At 50.4% G+C, this 15714-nt stretch overlaps 1 protein-coding gene across 3 annotated transcripts in view; it reads left to right on the forward strand.

Moving 5' to 3' along the window:
* Positions 1-1132: 1132 nt before the first annotated feature.
* Positions 1133-15714, forward strand: part of NR2E1 (nuclear receptor subfamily 2 group E member 1) — a 28769-nt gene continuing 14187 nt past the window's right edge. For 2 of the 3 annotated variants that reach the window (XM_083608415.1, XM_083608417.1), the window contains exons 1-3: positions 8998-9040; positions 11760-11905; positions 15031-15118. In XM_083608415.1, coding sequence (XP_083464541.1) covers positions 9001-9040; positions 11760-11905; positions 15031-15118 — 274 coding nt within the window. In that variant the 5' untranslated portion in view covers positions 8998-9000. Of the gene's footprint in view, positions 1435-8997; positions 9041-11759; positions 11906-15030; positions 15119-15714 lie in introns of those variants that run through there. The other variant, XM_083608416.1, reaches the window with a different exon arrangement.

Raw genomic sequence — 15714 nt, forward strand, 5'->3', positions numbered from 1 at the left:
AGCAGCAGCAGCAAAAAAAAAAAGAGCCACTTCTGTTTCCTACAGTGGCTTTCTTCAAGGGAGTGCGCGTAGGATGGGAGCCTGGAAGAACTCTCGGAATCGGGAGCAAAATGGAATGGGGTGGGGGGAGTTAGAAGCAATCCCCCCCATCGCCGCTTCCCTTGCTCCCCCCAACCTGGGCGAAGAGGACGGAGCCTCGCGTACAGGCCATCTCTCGCCCCCTGGACTCTGGAGCGCGCCCCCGCCTGGCCGGGAGGGACGCTTTCCTTGGAGAAAGTCCCGAGGGAGGCTGGTTGACCATTAACAAGTCAACCACGCCGCTAAAGAGGGAAATCGGATTGTAGGAGAAGAGATCCCTATTAAAAAAAAACTTTTTAAAAAATATGTATTTATTATTGATTTGTTTGTGTTTGCATCCAAGGCTGGTAAGAAGCGAGAGAGAGAAGGAGAGAAACGCTCCGGACTCGCCTTTTCCAAACTCCTGTGCAGAAGCCGCTGGGAGGTTCATTAATAGCATTAGAATTTAACACCCCCCTCCCTCCCTCCAGCTGACGTCACGCACATCGCCCAGAACTGGCTTGCTGCGAAGGTGGTTGGAGGGAGGGGGGGCGAGATGGAGGAAGAGGAGGGACGGAGGCGAGAGGAGCCCCCTCCCCCTCCCGGCGGGCTGCCTGTCAGCGCTCCCGGAGGATATGATAGGCGCTTCAGGCTGGAGGCTCAAAGCACAAAGTCAGCCCGTGTGGTGAACTTCTGGAAACCTTTCACTTTTTTTCCTCTCTCCGCTCGGTGCCATTCACTTTCTGAGAACCAGACCCTGCCTCTTCTGACGTTGCCCCCCCCCCCACCATCACCGCCACCCCCGGTTCCTTTTTATCATTTGCCCGCCTCTGATCTCTGCCTCGGCGCCCTGAGCCGCGCAGCGCAGCTCCGGCGTCCTCCGCTCGCCGTGGGGCTCTTCATGCCGAGCCCCCCTTCTTCTCGCCAGCCCCACCGCGCCGCCGCCGCCCCCTTCCTCGAACCCTCCGGAGGGACGACGACGAACTTCTCCTCCTCCTCCTCCTCCTCCTGAGGAGCCACCGGCGTCTCCTTTCCCTTGGAAAAGAAGCAGCGAGCGAGCAAAGCCAAACTCTCTCTACCCCCCCCCGCCCCTCCCCGCGCCCCGTCAGCTCCTCCCGCCAAAAAAAGAAAAGTTTCCCCTCTCTCTGCCAGGCGGGACCGTCCTCTGAGGAAGCGGAGAAAGTGATTTCGGGAGGCGGGAGGCGGGCGAGGAGGAGGAGGAGGAGATGCGTCGCTTTCGCCCGCGGGAGGAACCCTGAGGCAGCTGCCCCGAGGGAGCCGGAGGAGAAGCCCAAGCGCCCGCTCGCCGCCTCCGGAAAAGAAGCCCCAGCCGGAGCCGCCGCCGCCCCGCCATGAGCAAGCCGGCGGGATCCACAAGTGGGTAACGCGCAGCGGGGGGGGGGGCGAGTGGCTTCGCAGCCAGGCTGGGTCCCTCGGAGGCGGCGGGGCGGGGGGTGTCCTCTCGATCCGAGTCTGGATCTTCCGCAAAGCGCGCTTCCCGGGAGCAAGCCCACGCGGAGGGGCTTTCCTCGCAAGGGAGTCTGCGGAGGATCGCGCCGCGTGGCTTTGGGATTTTGGAGGTTGTTTTTTTTTTTCCCCGGGCCTGTAATGAACTTCAGATTTCCCCTTTCTGATCGCGGGGGGGGGGCAAGGATGGGACGCTGGTAGGTCGCGATCGAGTCAAACAGTTGCGCACGCGGGTCGCTTTCCCACGGCGGAGATCGCGATGCCGATCGACCTGCGCAACTTCCTTCTGCTGCTCTTAATCCGTTTTAGAAAGAGAAGGGAGAGCAGCCCGAAACTTCGGAGTTGAATGCCAAGGAGGAGGAGGGAGGGAGCCGTTCTCTGGAAAGAGGATTTGACGGGAATACTTTGCACACCATTTCCAGCCTTACCGAATAATCCTGCGAAAGGGAGAAGCAGAAACAACTTAAAAGTCACATTTCCCTTAATCCTAAATCCGGGTACACCTCATAACGGAGGGATTTCTTTCTTTAAGTCTGATTGACCGCTCGGGCTAGGAGTTGGCTTCAGACTCCAGGGGACTTTGGAGGGACTTTGGGGGTGGGTGTCCCCCCCTCTTTTTTTGGTCGTAATATGCATAATAGGGTCAGTAACGTACACGATCTAGTTTGATGTAAAGAGACTGGTGGACCAGGTCATTTTAGGGCGAGAGCGTGGAGCCACGGTGACTTTTTTTAGCGCTCTCTCTCTCTCTCTCTCTCTCTCTCTCTCTCTCTCTCTCTCTCTCTGTGTGTGTGTGTGTGTGTGTGTGTGTGTGTGTGTACACCACCATCATCACGGCAAAAAGAGAAAGTAAAGTTTTTTTCTGTATTTGAGGATCACCAAAATACAGTTTTGGGCTGGGAGCGGGGAGGTTAGCGGGATGCATCTGGTAGCAAAATCCCTTTGGATCCATCTAGAGCAAACCTCTCCCGTCTGTTTTCCCGCAATCTTTGGAAGGGTCAGGGGACGGGACATCCGCGTTGCTCTTGCCAGGGGACGTGCAGACTGTTATCTAAAGTGAGGTGGAAATTATTCCCGGGCCAACTTTGTGAAATTATGGTGGCTATGGATGATTTGCACGAGAGTAGTTCTACTTTCAATGGAGTTTCCTCCAGGTCACCGTGCATGGAGCTGCCGCCTTACAGCTCGATTCTTTATATCTTAGAATTTAGTCGCCAGGATCCAGTGGGCGTGTGTTCAAAGTTGGTGCACCTTTTTGCCGCAGCCCCCTGAGTTTGGCCTTGTTGTTCCGCTAGTCCCTGGGGTTGAACCAAACTGCCTCGGGGAGATGGGCTCCCTAAGTGTCCCCGTTACCTCCCCTCCTTGGGACTCTGTCGCCTCTTACACTGAGGACCATCACAGGTTCTTTCAGATAACTTTATCCCTAAGTAGAAATAAATAATGTGGTGTAAACCGGGAAGGTATGTGTGTGAGAGAGAAATGTGTTAGGACACTCTTTCTTTCTTTCTTTCTTTCTTTCTTTCTTTCTTTCTTTCTTCCTTCTTTCTTTTCTTTTTAACTAAATGCGATTTCTGTGACCTGGGAATGAGATCCCTAGAGTGGGGTCGGAATGTTACTTGGAAGTAAGTTTCCTTCATTTCAAGGAGGCGAGACGGACTTCTCCTGTCCCGTCTCCCGCAGCTGCAGCCCGCCCGGGATAGCTTAAAAACAAAATTAACTTGGCATAACGGAATAAACGCCGCTGGAAGATTAGCTCGGGAGGAACTCCGTCCCGGTCAGTTTCCCTTTGCTTGCATCTTAACTTGCCATTGATCCGCCTTAAGGCTCCAGAAATGATCCAAACGCAACGTTTTTGCAGCTAGGAGAGTTTTATTACGGGGTCAGCGAGTTCTTTCCTCCAAACAAAAAAACAAAACCGGACTCTGTTCACAATCCTAGCTGATATCAATAAACAGAAACCAAGCGCCGTTGGTTTGAATGACATTGGGTTGCTCTCTGGCACGACAGCCTTGATTTTAGGTGATTGGTCTCAATCTGCGGTTGGGGGGGCGGATTCAAATGGATTAAAAAATAATAATCAACCCAGAGATTTTAAGCTGCTCGGCTCTATTTGGACCGTCCCCTGTTTATGAGTTGGGGAACATTTTCTAATTCGGGGTATGCGCAAACTTGGTTATTTATTCTGCAGGATAGAAGCTCTGGCTTCTCACGCCATTTCCCCCCTGGCGGACCCTCCCCACTGATCCCTCTGGCCTTTACTCCCCCGCAGGACCTCGGCCCTGCCTTGAGGAGGACTGGGGCGATCTCCTGCGCCCCTTGGAGGGCGGGCGCCCCTCGCCAGGCCTTGGGCAGCCCGTCTAGTCCCGAGCCGTGGCGCAGAAGCGGCCGCGTCTCCTCCGGCCTTTGGCGCTGGCTCCGCTTTCCCTTCCGCCAGGCTGGAGTGATGTCAGATGTGATCTCTCTGCTTGGGTGGTAACAAGACCCCGTCGAGGAGTCCTCGCAAAGCAGCCTAACTTCTTTCAACAGCCTCTGATGGTAATTACAGTAATCGAAGCTGCCATATATCTTTAAGCAATTACGAGGCGCGCACACACACACAAAAAAAGTGCCCCCGCCCCGGACGCCCCGTCGAGGGATGTTCCAAACGGTTTCCCAGCGCCGCCCGAGCCGCGTTTGTCTTTCCCGTTAGACTTCTGGGGCCTTTAAACAGGGGTTAATCAGTTATCTGGTGACCTCGTGTCAAGTTAACGGGGTCCCTCGTTCGCCTGGCATCCTTCGGAATTTTATTCTCAGCACAGGAGCCATGGTTGCTGGAGGTGGGGGGAGGACACATTAATGGGCTGAGAGACTGACACCCACCCTCTCCAAATGCCATTAAAATGGTGGAGGGGGTAAGCGGAGGGCAGGGAGCCAAAGTTTGCAGCAGGAGAGGACGGTGGCGAAGGCGAGAAAAGAGGCGCTGCCGAAGTTGAGACCCGCAGGGTTTCAATGGCGAGAGTTTTTAAGCTTCTCCTTTTGGAATTCGTAGGATTTAAACGCGCTGGATTGTGGCTGGATTCCCCCCCCCCCCCGCAATTATAGTAGGCTATTCTGTTGCCTATTTCGGTGTGCAAGGTTTAAGATAGCAATGGAAGGAGAATAAGGAAATTAAAGAGACAGCGAATCTAATATCCAGCTTATCCTATCTCCTGTCTGAAGTGGGTGCCTGGTTGCCAAATAAGCAGGCATATTCAACGGGCACCAATACAATATAAGCACTTAAAATAGAGCAGAAACAAGAGGTCAGATATAGCTAGCTACGTTGGGCGTCGCAGAGAGGAGAAACAATACAAGAACAGAGCAGAATCGATCCAGAATCTGGAGAGGGCGAGCGGATCCGGAGGTGTTTAGAGGAATCCTCCCGGGCATTAATTAAGGCCATTAGTTTTTCCGCAGGCCGCGGGAAGAAATTCCGTGGGCGTGTGTTTAATATAAACAAACTTAATGCAAATAAGGAATATACAATGTGGTGGAATACGTGGGGGTCCCAGTGAAATTAAAAGTTAAACTGTGGCTGAATTGGCTTGTCAAAATTGCATGCCTTTTCGGGGACGCTAAAACAGTTGTGCGTGTTCCGTTATTCTGTATTCGCCGCTGGAATATTTTGCCGCCCTCAATTTTCCTAGGCACTTTTACTCTGGATTAGGATAGCAGAGCGGCTTACTCCCAAGTAAACGAGCAAAGTTTTACCATCTTAACCCTGTGTGCGCGCGCGTGTGTGTAAAAATACACGTGGAAATAAATCCCTTTGAACTTAGAATAACTTTCTGCTCAGAGGAAATATTATTAGAAACCGGCTACAAGTATGTAATTGCACTTATCCTGCATTCAGCCCCTGAGGAGTAAATTGGGCTGCTCCGAAGTAAGAGCTATACATTTTAAAAATATTTGAATTTAGGAATTTAAACGTGTTTTTATTTATTCTAGATATACAACTAGGGGCTTTAATAGTTATACCTCAGGTACTCCTAAAAGAGCTATTTCAGATTTTCTAAAATAGTTATGACTCTCAGGGTCGTAACTATTTCCCTATTTTATTTCCCTTTTTCTTTTTCTTATTTTTTTAAGCAAACCCCTAGAACCAAGGGGCTACGATTTGGGGAATGGTATCTCCAGAAATACTAGGAAGTAAACTGGTTATTTACTTTACACTTAATATGATGTTTACCGCCCTCTGAATATATTTGCGACTAGATCCTCTGTTGGCTCAGAAGGAAATCCGATGGATTTCATCGCGACTGGAAGCCTGGTTAGACTATTTCAAGCCGGCGGCTCGCAGTTACAGGGACGGCTTTGGGTCAGACGCCTTGGGGGACAGAGCCACCAAAGGACGCCCCCAGTTCTGGAGAAATGTCGCGCCCTCAAACTCGATCCTCTGAGGTTTTTTATTTGGGAGTGAGCTAAAGGATCCTCCCCCCCCGTGCAGGGGGATCTCATCCTCGGTGGCGCGGCACCTCCCGCCTGCACTTCGACGTGAAGTCCTATCGCTCGGGCCTTTGAAATCGGTTTGTGGGGCAGAGACAGAGAGAGATGGGAGGCTGAGATGCTTGTCCTCTGTGCAAGTGCAAAAAAAAAAAAAAAAAGCGAGGAGCGGGGGCAGAAGCCCAGAAGGCGAGTTTTGGATTTGCATAAGGAGTTGCGCGCGTTTTGTCCGATTAAGGAGCGGTGAAATCCAACGCCGGGGGATGGTACCGTGGCATGTCCGATTTCCTTGCCTTTTCCCCTCTTTGAGAGTGGAAAGTCCAGCAGTGGCTGCCTGAAGGACGTGCGGGGGGGGGGGGCAGAGAGAGAGAGAGCCGGCCAAGAGCGGTGTGAGAGGCAGGGGAGGGGCGGGAGGAGGCGGGGGGGGGAGTCGAGTGCTCTCCCCTGTGGCCATTGTCTGCAATGCGAATTCCCATGCTACTCTTTTTGACGGGTCACTGGTGACCCAATAGGCAGGTGGCAAGGAGGGCGTGTAATTACACAGCTCCAGAAGCCAAGCTTGGCTCGCCCGGCTCTCCTGGAGATCGCTTACCTTCCCGCTCCCCCCCCCCCGCAAACCACCACCCACATTCACACAGCAGCCAAACTTCACTTTTCATCTCGAGGGGGAGGGCTGAAGATTCCTGAGCGTTGTCCTTTCCCCGGACCTGTTGTGACTGATTCCCCCCACTCTCTCTCTTTCCCTCCTCCTCCTCCTCCTTGGAAGGATCCCTCCCTCGCGCCCCCCTCTCTCCGCTTCCCAGCGCGCCCCACCACCTAATCCCCCTTCCTCCCGCCGGCCCCGCATATAGCAGCTGTCGGGTTTCATTTGGAGGAGAAGCGGGCCGCGGCTGGCAGCTTGCGCTGATTGGAGGCAGTCAAACGAGTTCTCCATAGGGGGAAATCATTAAGTTAACACGTTATCTAATGTCCCTATTGTCTGCCGGGGAGGCATTGTTTCAGGGCCCCGCCCCAAGCCCAGAAGCCAGGTCTCGGAGCAGCGCTCTCGCCGGCCTCGCTGCTCCAGAAAGCGGAAGAATCTGCTCGGAATTCCGCGCCCCCCCCCCGACGACGCCATTTGGGCAACCAGCCATCCCAGACACACACACACACACAAACACACAGGTAGAGGCTGGAAGCCCCGTCTCCTTTTCCGAATATTCCTCTTGCTCTCTGCCCGCTCAGCTGCAAAAAAGATGGTGTCTTGCACCTAAATCTTCCAAGTCCCTTCGACTTCATTGCGCCCCATCTTAAGAGGTTTACAGCTTTCAGGCTGCCCTCCCAGCAAACATATGCCTGCCCACTCACAAAGGAGCCCCACTGAGTTCAATGGGACTTACTGCCAGGTAAGTGAGGATTGGATTGCAGCCTAACTTGGCAGCAAGCCCTCTGCTGCAGTGCGAAGGCCGCACACCTCTGCTCTACACCTGGGAAGTAAGCCACCTTGAACAGAGCAGGTCTTTCCTCTGGGTTGCAAATGTATGGGACCCGGCACGAGTTCGATCCCAAGTCCTCCTCACTTTTTACAATGCCGTTATTATTTTATTCTAACAAATACATTTGCTCCAGAGCGTGGAGTGAAGGGGGGACAGCTGCCCCCACCAAATCAAGTAAATAAATAAATAATACTTAACTAACTGACCAATTGCGTCGTAAATAATTCGGTTCTGCCCCCCCAAAAAAACCTGCCCCCTCTAAAATAAGTCCAGGCTACGCCCATGCAACCCTCTTAGGCGCAACGCAATCCTTCGAATGCCTTCGCTGTTTGCAGAGTGTATTAGCCCGCAGTACGTAGGATTGCAGCCTCCCGTTGTGGCGGGGCTGGAAGGGGCTGCAGCTTCAGAGATGAAACTGCCGCTGGGACGTTCCCAAACTTTTCCTCGAGAACTACCCGTTGACCTTTGAAATACTGCTCTCACTTTTGAATAGCCCGATCCTAAGCGCCTTGAATTTTGCCGGCAAGTTCCAGAGGCTGTAACGTAGCTTTGCCCACAATCGCAGGCTGACAGCTAAACTTTATCCCAAAGGCATTTGCAAGGAGGGCTTGGGGTCCTCAGAAACGCCCGGGATGAGACGATGGTGGGCTGAGATGATCGACCAGTAGATGGTGGTGCTTGCGGGTATCAGCTTTGAGCCTGTTCCTTTTAGTCAGGTGAGGACGCGGTTACTTGAGAGTAAGGACCGTTGGCATCAATAGGACTTTCTGGCTGAGAAAGTGGGGCGAGAAGAGAACTGGGGTGTATTATTAGGTGAGCGGTTCTTCTGCGACACAGAACATTAAGGCATAACCCACCTAATGCAAAGTTCCCGTTTCTTTAGTCTGGGTTTGTAAAGCACCGGCTGCGCACCACAGGATGGCGCAGCGCAATCCTAAAGGTGTTTCCTTAGCAGTTTCCCACAGAGTAGGACTGGGCTTTGCCCTCGTCATCGGACAAGCCTCTGCCTGCTTTCTCGTAAGCAAACCCCATTCGCTCCCTTAGGACTTAACACCTGACAGGTTTAGGTTTGAGCCTCATGCCTTTAGGAATGTACCCTTAATCGAAATAAAACCTGGTTGATTTTAAGAGCTGTTCCACAGTGACTGCCTCCGAGAAGGTGGTAGATTCTCCTCCTTTACCAGGTTTCAGTAAGAGCGGATTGGACACTCGATGCTCTTTCGGGTTCCCGCCAGCTCAGGATTATATATCATTACTTCCAACCAGAGCTAAAAGAAGAAGGCTGCACTCCCAAGCAAGCAAGTTTACTTGGAATAAAATCCCCTGGGCTTCAGTCTTGCTTCTGAGTAAACATGGATAGACTGAACTATAAATTTGTTTAGTGTAGCAGCGGCGTGTTGGATGAAGGGCTGGGGAGGCACCAATTCAAATCCCCACATAGCCATGAAACTTCATGAGCGACCTTCTGCTAATCGCTATCTTTCAGATTCACCCACCTCGCAGGGTTGTTGTTAGAAAAATGGAGTGGGAAAAAGAAACTATGCACACTGAGCTCCTGGAAGTTAAGGCAGTAGAGAAATGTAAGACATAAATCAAATCCATGCTTGTTTGAACAAGGAACTATTTCCTAGTCATTTGGGGATCCTGTACACATTTGCCCTGCTGAAATCACTATTGCTCCATTCCCAGCGAACGTGCAGAGGCTGGGGGTGCAGGAGCGCTTAGGCTAGCAACACCAAGGAAGTACAAGCTTCTGTTTCCAGAGGGGAAGTGAGGACTTCATCATGGTCTTGTAGAGGGTGGTTGTCTTTAGACAGGCAAAGGCTTCTTACTTCACTTCCTCCACAGTGTGATATGCCAACCCTGCTGCGTTTGAGGGTCCTTCTCCTGATGAATGAGACTCTGGACTTCTGCCCCCAAAGTCCTGCCTGAGTGTACCACCGTCTAATTCCCGCCTCCTCCAGCCAGAATTTCTGCTGCTACTCCTGTAACATGGCAGGAGAGGACTGGCAGATGCTGGCCTCCTGATCAAAGCAAATGCAGCCAGAAAGAAGTCCCTGGGTGCAGACAGTGGTGCAACAAGTTGATTTTATACTCTGGGCTTAATGTTGTTTTTTTAAAAGGAGTATGTGCATTTCTTTAGTTGTGAAGCCCACAATTAACACTGATCTTCTCACCACTACCATCACCTCCTGGCCATTCCATGTTTTACAATTGCTTCTACAATCCTAATATGTAGGATGGCTTTATTTTATTTTATTTTATTTTATTTTTATTTTATTTTATTTACTAGTCACTTTCTTTTTTACCAAAGTAATTCTTAAGTTACTTACAATATAAAACAAATAAATAGATTAAAGTCAGGTTAAAATGAAACAAAAAAAATAAATCTAAAAGACAATTCTATTTTTAAATAGGTGGATTGAAACATCCCACTCAATCATGGAAGCCATGATAATGAAAAGCCAAAGACCTAAATGTCCCGTCCCCCTGGGTGCCTAAAAGCTATGCAATGATGGAGCTAGGCAAGCTTCCCTGGGAAGAGATATCCATACACAGGGAGCCATCACTGAAAAGTCCTGCTCTTGTGTTGCCACCCTCCCGACCTACAAAGAAGAGCCTCACATGACGATCACAGGGTCTGGGTCAGTTCATGTGGAGAGAGGTGGTCCTTGAGATTTGGGGCTCCTGAGCTTTATACATCGGAACCAGTGCTTTGAATTGGGATCAGAAACTTAACTGGTAACCAGTGCAGTCGAGCCAGGATTGGTGCAAGGAAATAAACAACTATCTGACTTTTAGAAGACATCTGAAGGCAGCCCTGTTTAGGGAAGTTTTTAATGACTGATGTTTTAATGTATTTTTAATATTTTGTTGGAAGCTGCCCAGAGTGGCTGGGGAAACCCAGCCAGATGGGTGGGGAAGAAATATTATTATTATTATTATTATTATTATTATTATTATTTTATTAAATCATGCGCTCAGGCTATCTTGCCACAGTGAGCAACGTGGCTGCTGAATTCTGCACCAGCTGCGGTTTCTAAACTGTCTTCAGAGGCAGCTCCATGTATATGCATTGCAATAATCTAACCGAGAAGTTACCAGAGCGTAGTCAACAGAAATCAGAAGTTTGCTGGGCCATCAACCAAAGCTGATGGAAGGCATTCTGTGACCCTGAAGCCACTTGAGCCTCAAGTGACAATGATGGAACCCAAAGTAACCCCAAGCTACTGCCTGCTCCTTCAGAGGGAGTGTAACCTCATCCCATCCTTCCAGTCTGGGGAACCATTCACAACCAGTGCCTCAGTCTTATCTGGATCCAGTTTATTGGCTCTCATCCAGTCCATTACGATTTTAAAAATGGAAAATAAAAAAAAAAAGCGTGTGCATTTAAACTCACTTTAAATCACAGCACCACCATAACCACTGGGATAAAATGTGTCTGCTGCCCTGATGCTAAGCTCATTCACTTGCAGAAAAGGGCAGTACTGTATATTTTTAAATGAAATTGGAATCAATAGCCATGCGCATGCACCCTGCAACTCCCTGACTATAAGTTTTAAAAAGAAGAAGGAATACTGACGCCAGTCCTGTTTGATGCGTCCTGTTCCTGTTCATCTGTCAATCTGTCATCTGTTCCTGTTCATCTGTCAATCCCTGAGTAGAGAGCCAGTTTGGTGAAGTGGTTAGAGCAGGCTTCCTCATCCTTGGCCCGCCAGATGTTTTGAGACTACAATTCCCATCATCCTTGACCACTGGTCCTGCTAGCTAGGGATCATGGGAGTTGTAGGCCAAAAACATCTGGAGGGCCGAGGTTGAGGAAGCCTGGTAAGAGTGTCAGCCAAGGTCCAGGGAGACAGCTCAGGATCACGGGTTGGAGCCCCACATTGGGCAAAAGACTCCTGCATTGCAGGCAGCTGCGTTAGATGACTCTCGTGGTCCCTTCCAACTCAACAATTCTATGAAGTCTTCACCCAGCTACAAAGCTAATCTGGGTGACTTCAGGCCAGTCACTGTCCCTGAGTCTAACCCTCCCTCGCAGGGCGGTTGTGAGGATGAAACGGGGAGGGGGAGAACCACATAAGCCGCCTTGAGCTCTCTGGATGTTAGGTGGGGTATAAATGCCCTCCTTCTTTCTCATCATCCTTGACTTGCCTGGACTTGGGCCTGAGGTGGAGCTGCGTCACTGGTTACTGCTGAAGATGCCCCCGTTATCCTGGCTGTGATGCCCATCGCGGACTTAACCATGCCAGAGGGCTGACCTTCTTTTCTCTCTCTTTCTCTCGCCTTCGCCCTCAGGCCGGATTTTAGACATCCCGTGCAAAGTGTGTGGGGACCGCAGCTCCGGCAAGCACTACGGCGTCTATGCCTGCGACGGCTGCTCCGGGTTTTTCAAGCGAAGCATCCGAAGGAACCGCACTTACGTCTGCAAATCTGGGAACCAGGTATTCAGCCCCAGCCTCCTTCCTCCCACTTGCCCTCCGTTCGGGGCCAAAGCCATTCGTCGCTTTTCTGGGCGGGCGCAACCAGGGGAGGAGCTCGCGATCTCCACCCCCCCCCCCCCGTCCAGTGGGGCGGGATGTCGAGGGGGCGGAGTGAAGCCGGCTACTGAGGCCGAGGAGTCTCGGGTGGCTGGAAGAGTTACAGCGAAGGCACCATCACGTGGAGGAGACTTAAGCAGAAGGGGGTCGGGAGGTCGGCTGCGGAAAGAAGGAGTTTCTCTGTAAACCGCCTGGAGTTCCTGTCAGGGGAAAAGGCGGCGTCCAAATATTAGACCACTTCAGAATCCACAGGTCGGAACGCTCCCCAATAGAAAAAGAAAAGAACTCCCTGCAAATAGAAATCTAGTATAGCAGGCTGGACTGGAACATTTCTCCCCGTTTCCTACTTGCAGGAAATTTTGCTTTTTTTCAGAGGGGCTTTTCAAAGCAGGGCATCCAGCCTGCAGAATATTCGACCAACTTTAGGACCCCGTTTCCACCATCTAGTTCTGCTGCAACTGCAGACCAGGCCAGAGAGAGAGAGAGACTTTGCTCTCCCGGAACGTTGCGTTGGGTGTTTTCCATCGCTGCCGCCGAGTCCCTTGTTCCTGAGTGTGCTTGGAAGATTCCTAGTAAACCATGGGATTTCCAACCACCAAGTTTAGGGTGGGGCTGCCAAACTCAGTTGGAACTAAATTTAATTAAAACTCCCTTTGCAAGAAACCAAAGAGGATTTTTTTGAGCATTTAAATGGCATAGTTGCAACTTTGGTGGGGTGTTTTTTTTTGGTGTGGGGGGTGTTTTTAAAAAGAAAATCTCAAAAACATCCATATTTTGATCTCTCTTTCTCTCTCTCCACCCCCGCCTTTCCCCCCTCCACAAAAGTTAAACAGCCCTCGAACAAAGGAGAAGGATTCTTACAAAATGAATGGAAGGATTAGAAGGGAGCTCGGGGGCTCGAGAACAATCCAAAACTCATTGTAAAACAAGCTACTTTAAATACTGAGCATTTCTTCATTGCCTCCACTCACAGGCCAGTGATCATTTCAGCTTCTAACAGCCATACTCACATGCCCATTATTCCCTGAGAAAACGGAGCAGAACCAGTGATTGATTCCAAAGTAACCGATTACTGCTGTCGGACAGCAGCATGTGTACCAGGAAAGGAGCCCTGCTGGAAACCAAAGGGGACTTGCTTCTGAGTAGACATGCATGGGATCCGGGCGCAGATCTTTTGCAAAACAACTCTTTTGCTCTGCATGCTTTGGCCACGGGGTGCGGGGAGAAGCCCTCAGAACAGAGTCAGATTTGCTTCCGAGTAGAAAGGTGCCTAAGATTGGGCTGCAAGCCACCACCCACTCGGTGCAAAGCTAAAGCAATGCTGGCAGTTCACACCCTGGCAGGCGGCTCTCCCCTGCCTTTAACCGAGGTGTGGCAAATGGAGGTTTAAATAGGTGCAGCTCGTTTCGAATTGTGGCGCAGCGGTTGCATATATAGATGAACTCCGGCCAAAATCCACCGGACCTTGCTTGGCCAGAGGATTGGAGGGAGCGGCAGAGCGTCTGCCTCGCCCATAGAAAATCCCAGGCGCAATTCCTGGTGTCTTCAGGAAGGTCCTGCCTGAAACTGGAGAGCAGCTGCCAGGCACTCTGGACAAAGCTAGACGAACCTGTGGTCTGGCACAGTCTAATGCAACTGCCTCTGTTCCTATGGCTGTTCTCTTGGGTTGCAATAGGAGTGAGCCTTGTTTTGAGCCAAGTAATGCAGGGATTCCAGTATAGCAGGGGTGGGGAAGCTCAGCTGGGGCGCTCCAGATGTTGTTCAGCCTCAGCCAGTATAGCCATTACTCGGGGATGGTGGGCATTATGGTCCAGGAACATCTGGATGGCCACAGGTTCCCCATCCCTGAAACAGAGTGCAGTAGGGGGAGTGATGCTTCGGAGGGCATTTAATAAAGGAAAACAGTTTCTTTTGGTGATCGTTAACGAGAACATCACCGTCTCTAACTGCCTTGCTCAAATAAGCTGAGGGATGCATGAAAGTGGGTTCAGCTTTGCTTGCTTGGATTAATGTTCCCAGGCGAATACATCTGATATTACAGTGAAATAATACAGCGGGCAGCTTCGCCTTTCTGGTCCTTTGCTCGATTTTGAAAGGGAATGGGGGACTGAGAAATCCGAGGGCACAATCTAGCGAAAGTGAAGCGCCATTGATTTCAATGGGGGAGTAAAGCGCATGTCTACTGAGGAGTAAGTCCCACTGAGTACCCTTGGTCTTTCTCCTAACTAAGTAGGTATAATGATTGCAGCTTCCATCTAGCCTACTTAAAGGTGACTTAGCGGCACTTAGCTTTGGTTGGATCCTGCCCCAAGTTCATACCAGCTCCCTCCGAGCCGGAACCCTCAGATTTCAAACACCCACCCACAGCTCAGCAGGTGATGTATTCTGCACACCAAATCATAGCGTCCACGCAAACCTATAGGACTGCACCCTCAGTCTGTAAAGTCTATTTAGTAGTCAGGTTCAGTTGAGGTCTGGACGCCTAGGGCTCAACTAAAACCAAATCTCTAGGGAAATTTCTCGAAAGAAAGATGTCCGGGATTTTTATTTTGTTTTTCTGGCAGCCACGTTGTTTGACACAGAAGTCCTGCTCTTTACCTTAGGCGGTTAGGTGGAAATCAGTGGGACCATTTATTTATGACTCTGCGGGAAAAGCAAGGGGCAAGAAACCGAGGAATACGCGAGAGGAAGAAGATACTTTCTAGGGCGGCAGGTAGGAAGCTGGAGGATCGTGATCAAAGGCTCCAAGTGCCAGGGAGCTGTCCCGGGTGCTGAAGTCCATATAGAGATTTTAGAACGCCCCTATAATGCTTACTCTTCCCCAGGGAATTTTCATAGAGCCCTGGGAGGGCATCATTCTTCTTTTTCTGGCAATCATCCAGCACAGGTTCTAAAAGAAGTGAGAGTGGCAGAAGGGAGAAAGGGTCTACACATCTTAGTAGGATCCCCAGACACCTTCCTGTTTCAGAATTTCCTTACTGAGACTCACGTTTTGTCCCCCTTTTCAGAAATATGTGTCTGTTTTTTAGGGTGGCTGCCCAGTGGACAAGACGCATAGGAATCAATGCAGGGCATGTCGGCTGAAGAAATGCTTGGAAGTCAACATGAACAAAGACGGTACTTGTGCATCCTTCCTCCACCACCACCACCCCTCAAAAAAAAAAAAACAAAAAAAACAACCAGAGAAATGGATAGCAAACATATCACGGGCTTGTGAAAACTATTGTCCAGAGAATGGATCTGTCCTTAGGGTTCCTATCAATATTGGCAGTCTCCCAAAATTCTCTTCCTGTGACCCGTCCTAAGTAACTATCTTTTCACTTTACAAAGCTAAACCTCTTAATCTGCCTATATTTTTGGCTTGCAAGTAACTGTCCACAATCAGACCCTTTTGAAGTACAACTACCGACGAGGAAAAGGATTGCTATCCTAAATGACACTTTAAAGGCTGCAATCCTATGCAATCTTGCCTGGGAGTGAGAATCACTGAACTAAGTGAGACTTATTTCCAAGCAGACATGCATGGAAAGACTGCATACAAATAAAAAATGAAGAGCTCCCAGGTATGTCAGTAGGACCATATATCAGGAAATGGACCCAAGAACCTCAAACAAACAAAAGCTGTTAAATATCTACACTGACAAGGTCCCAGAATTCTGAACAGTCATCCTTCCAGCAGGGCACAATTTCAACTTATCCTGGCTGATAAAGCA

Source organism: Podarcis filfolensis (genome assembly GCF_964270895.1).
Source record: "Podarcis filfolensis genome assembly, chromosome: 3".
Classification (NCBI taxonomy): Eukaryota; Metazoa; Chordata; class Lepidosauria; order Squamata; family Lacertidae; genus Podarcis; species Podarcis filfolensis.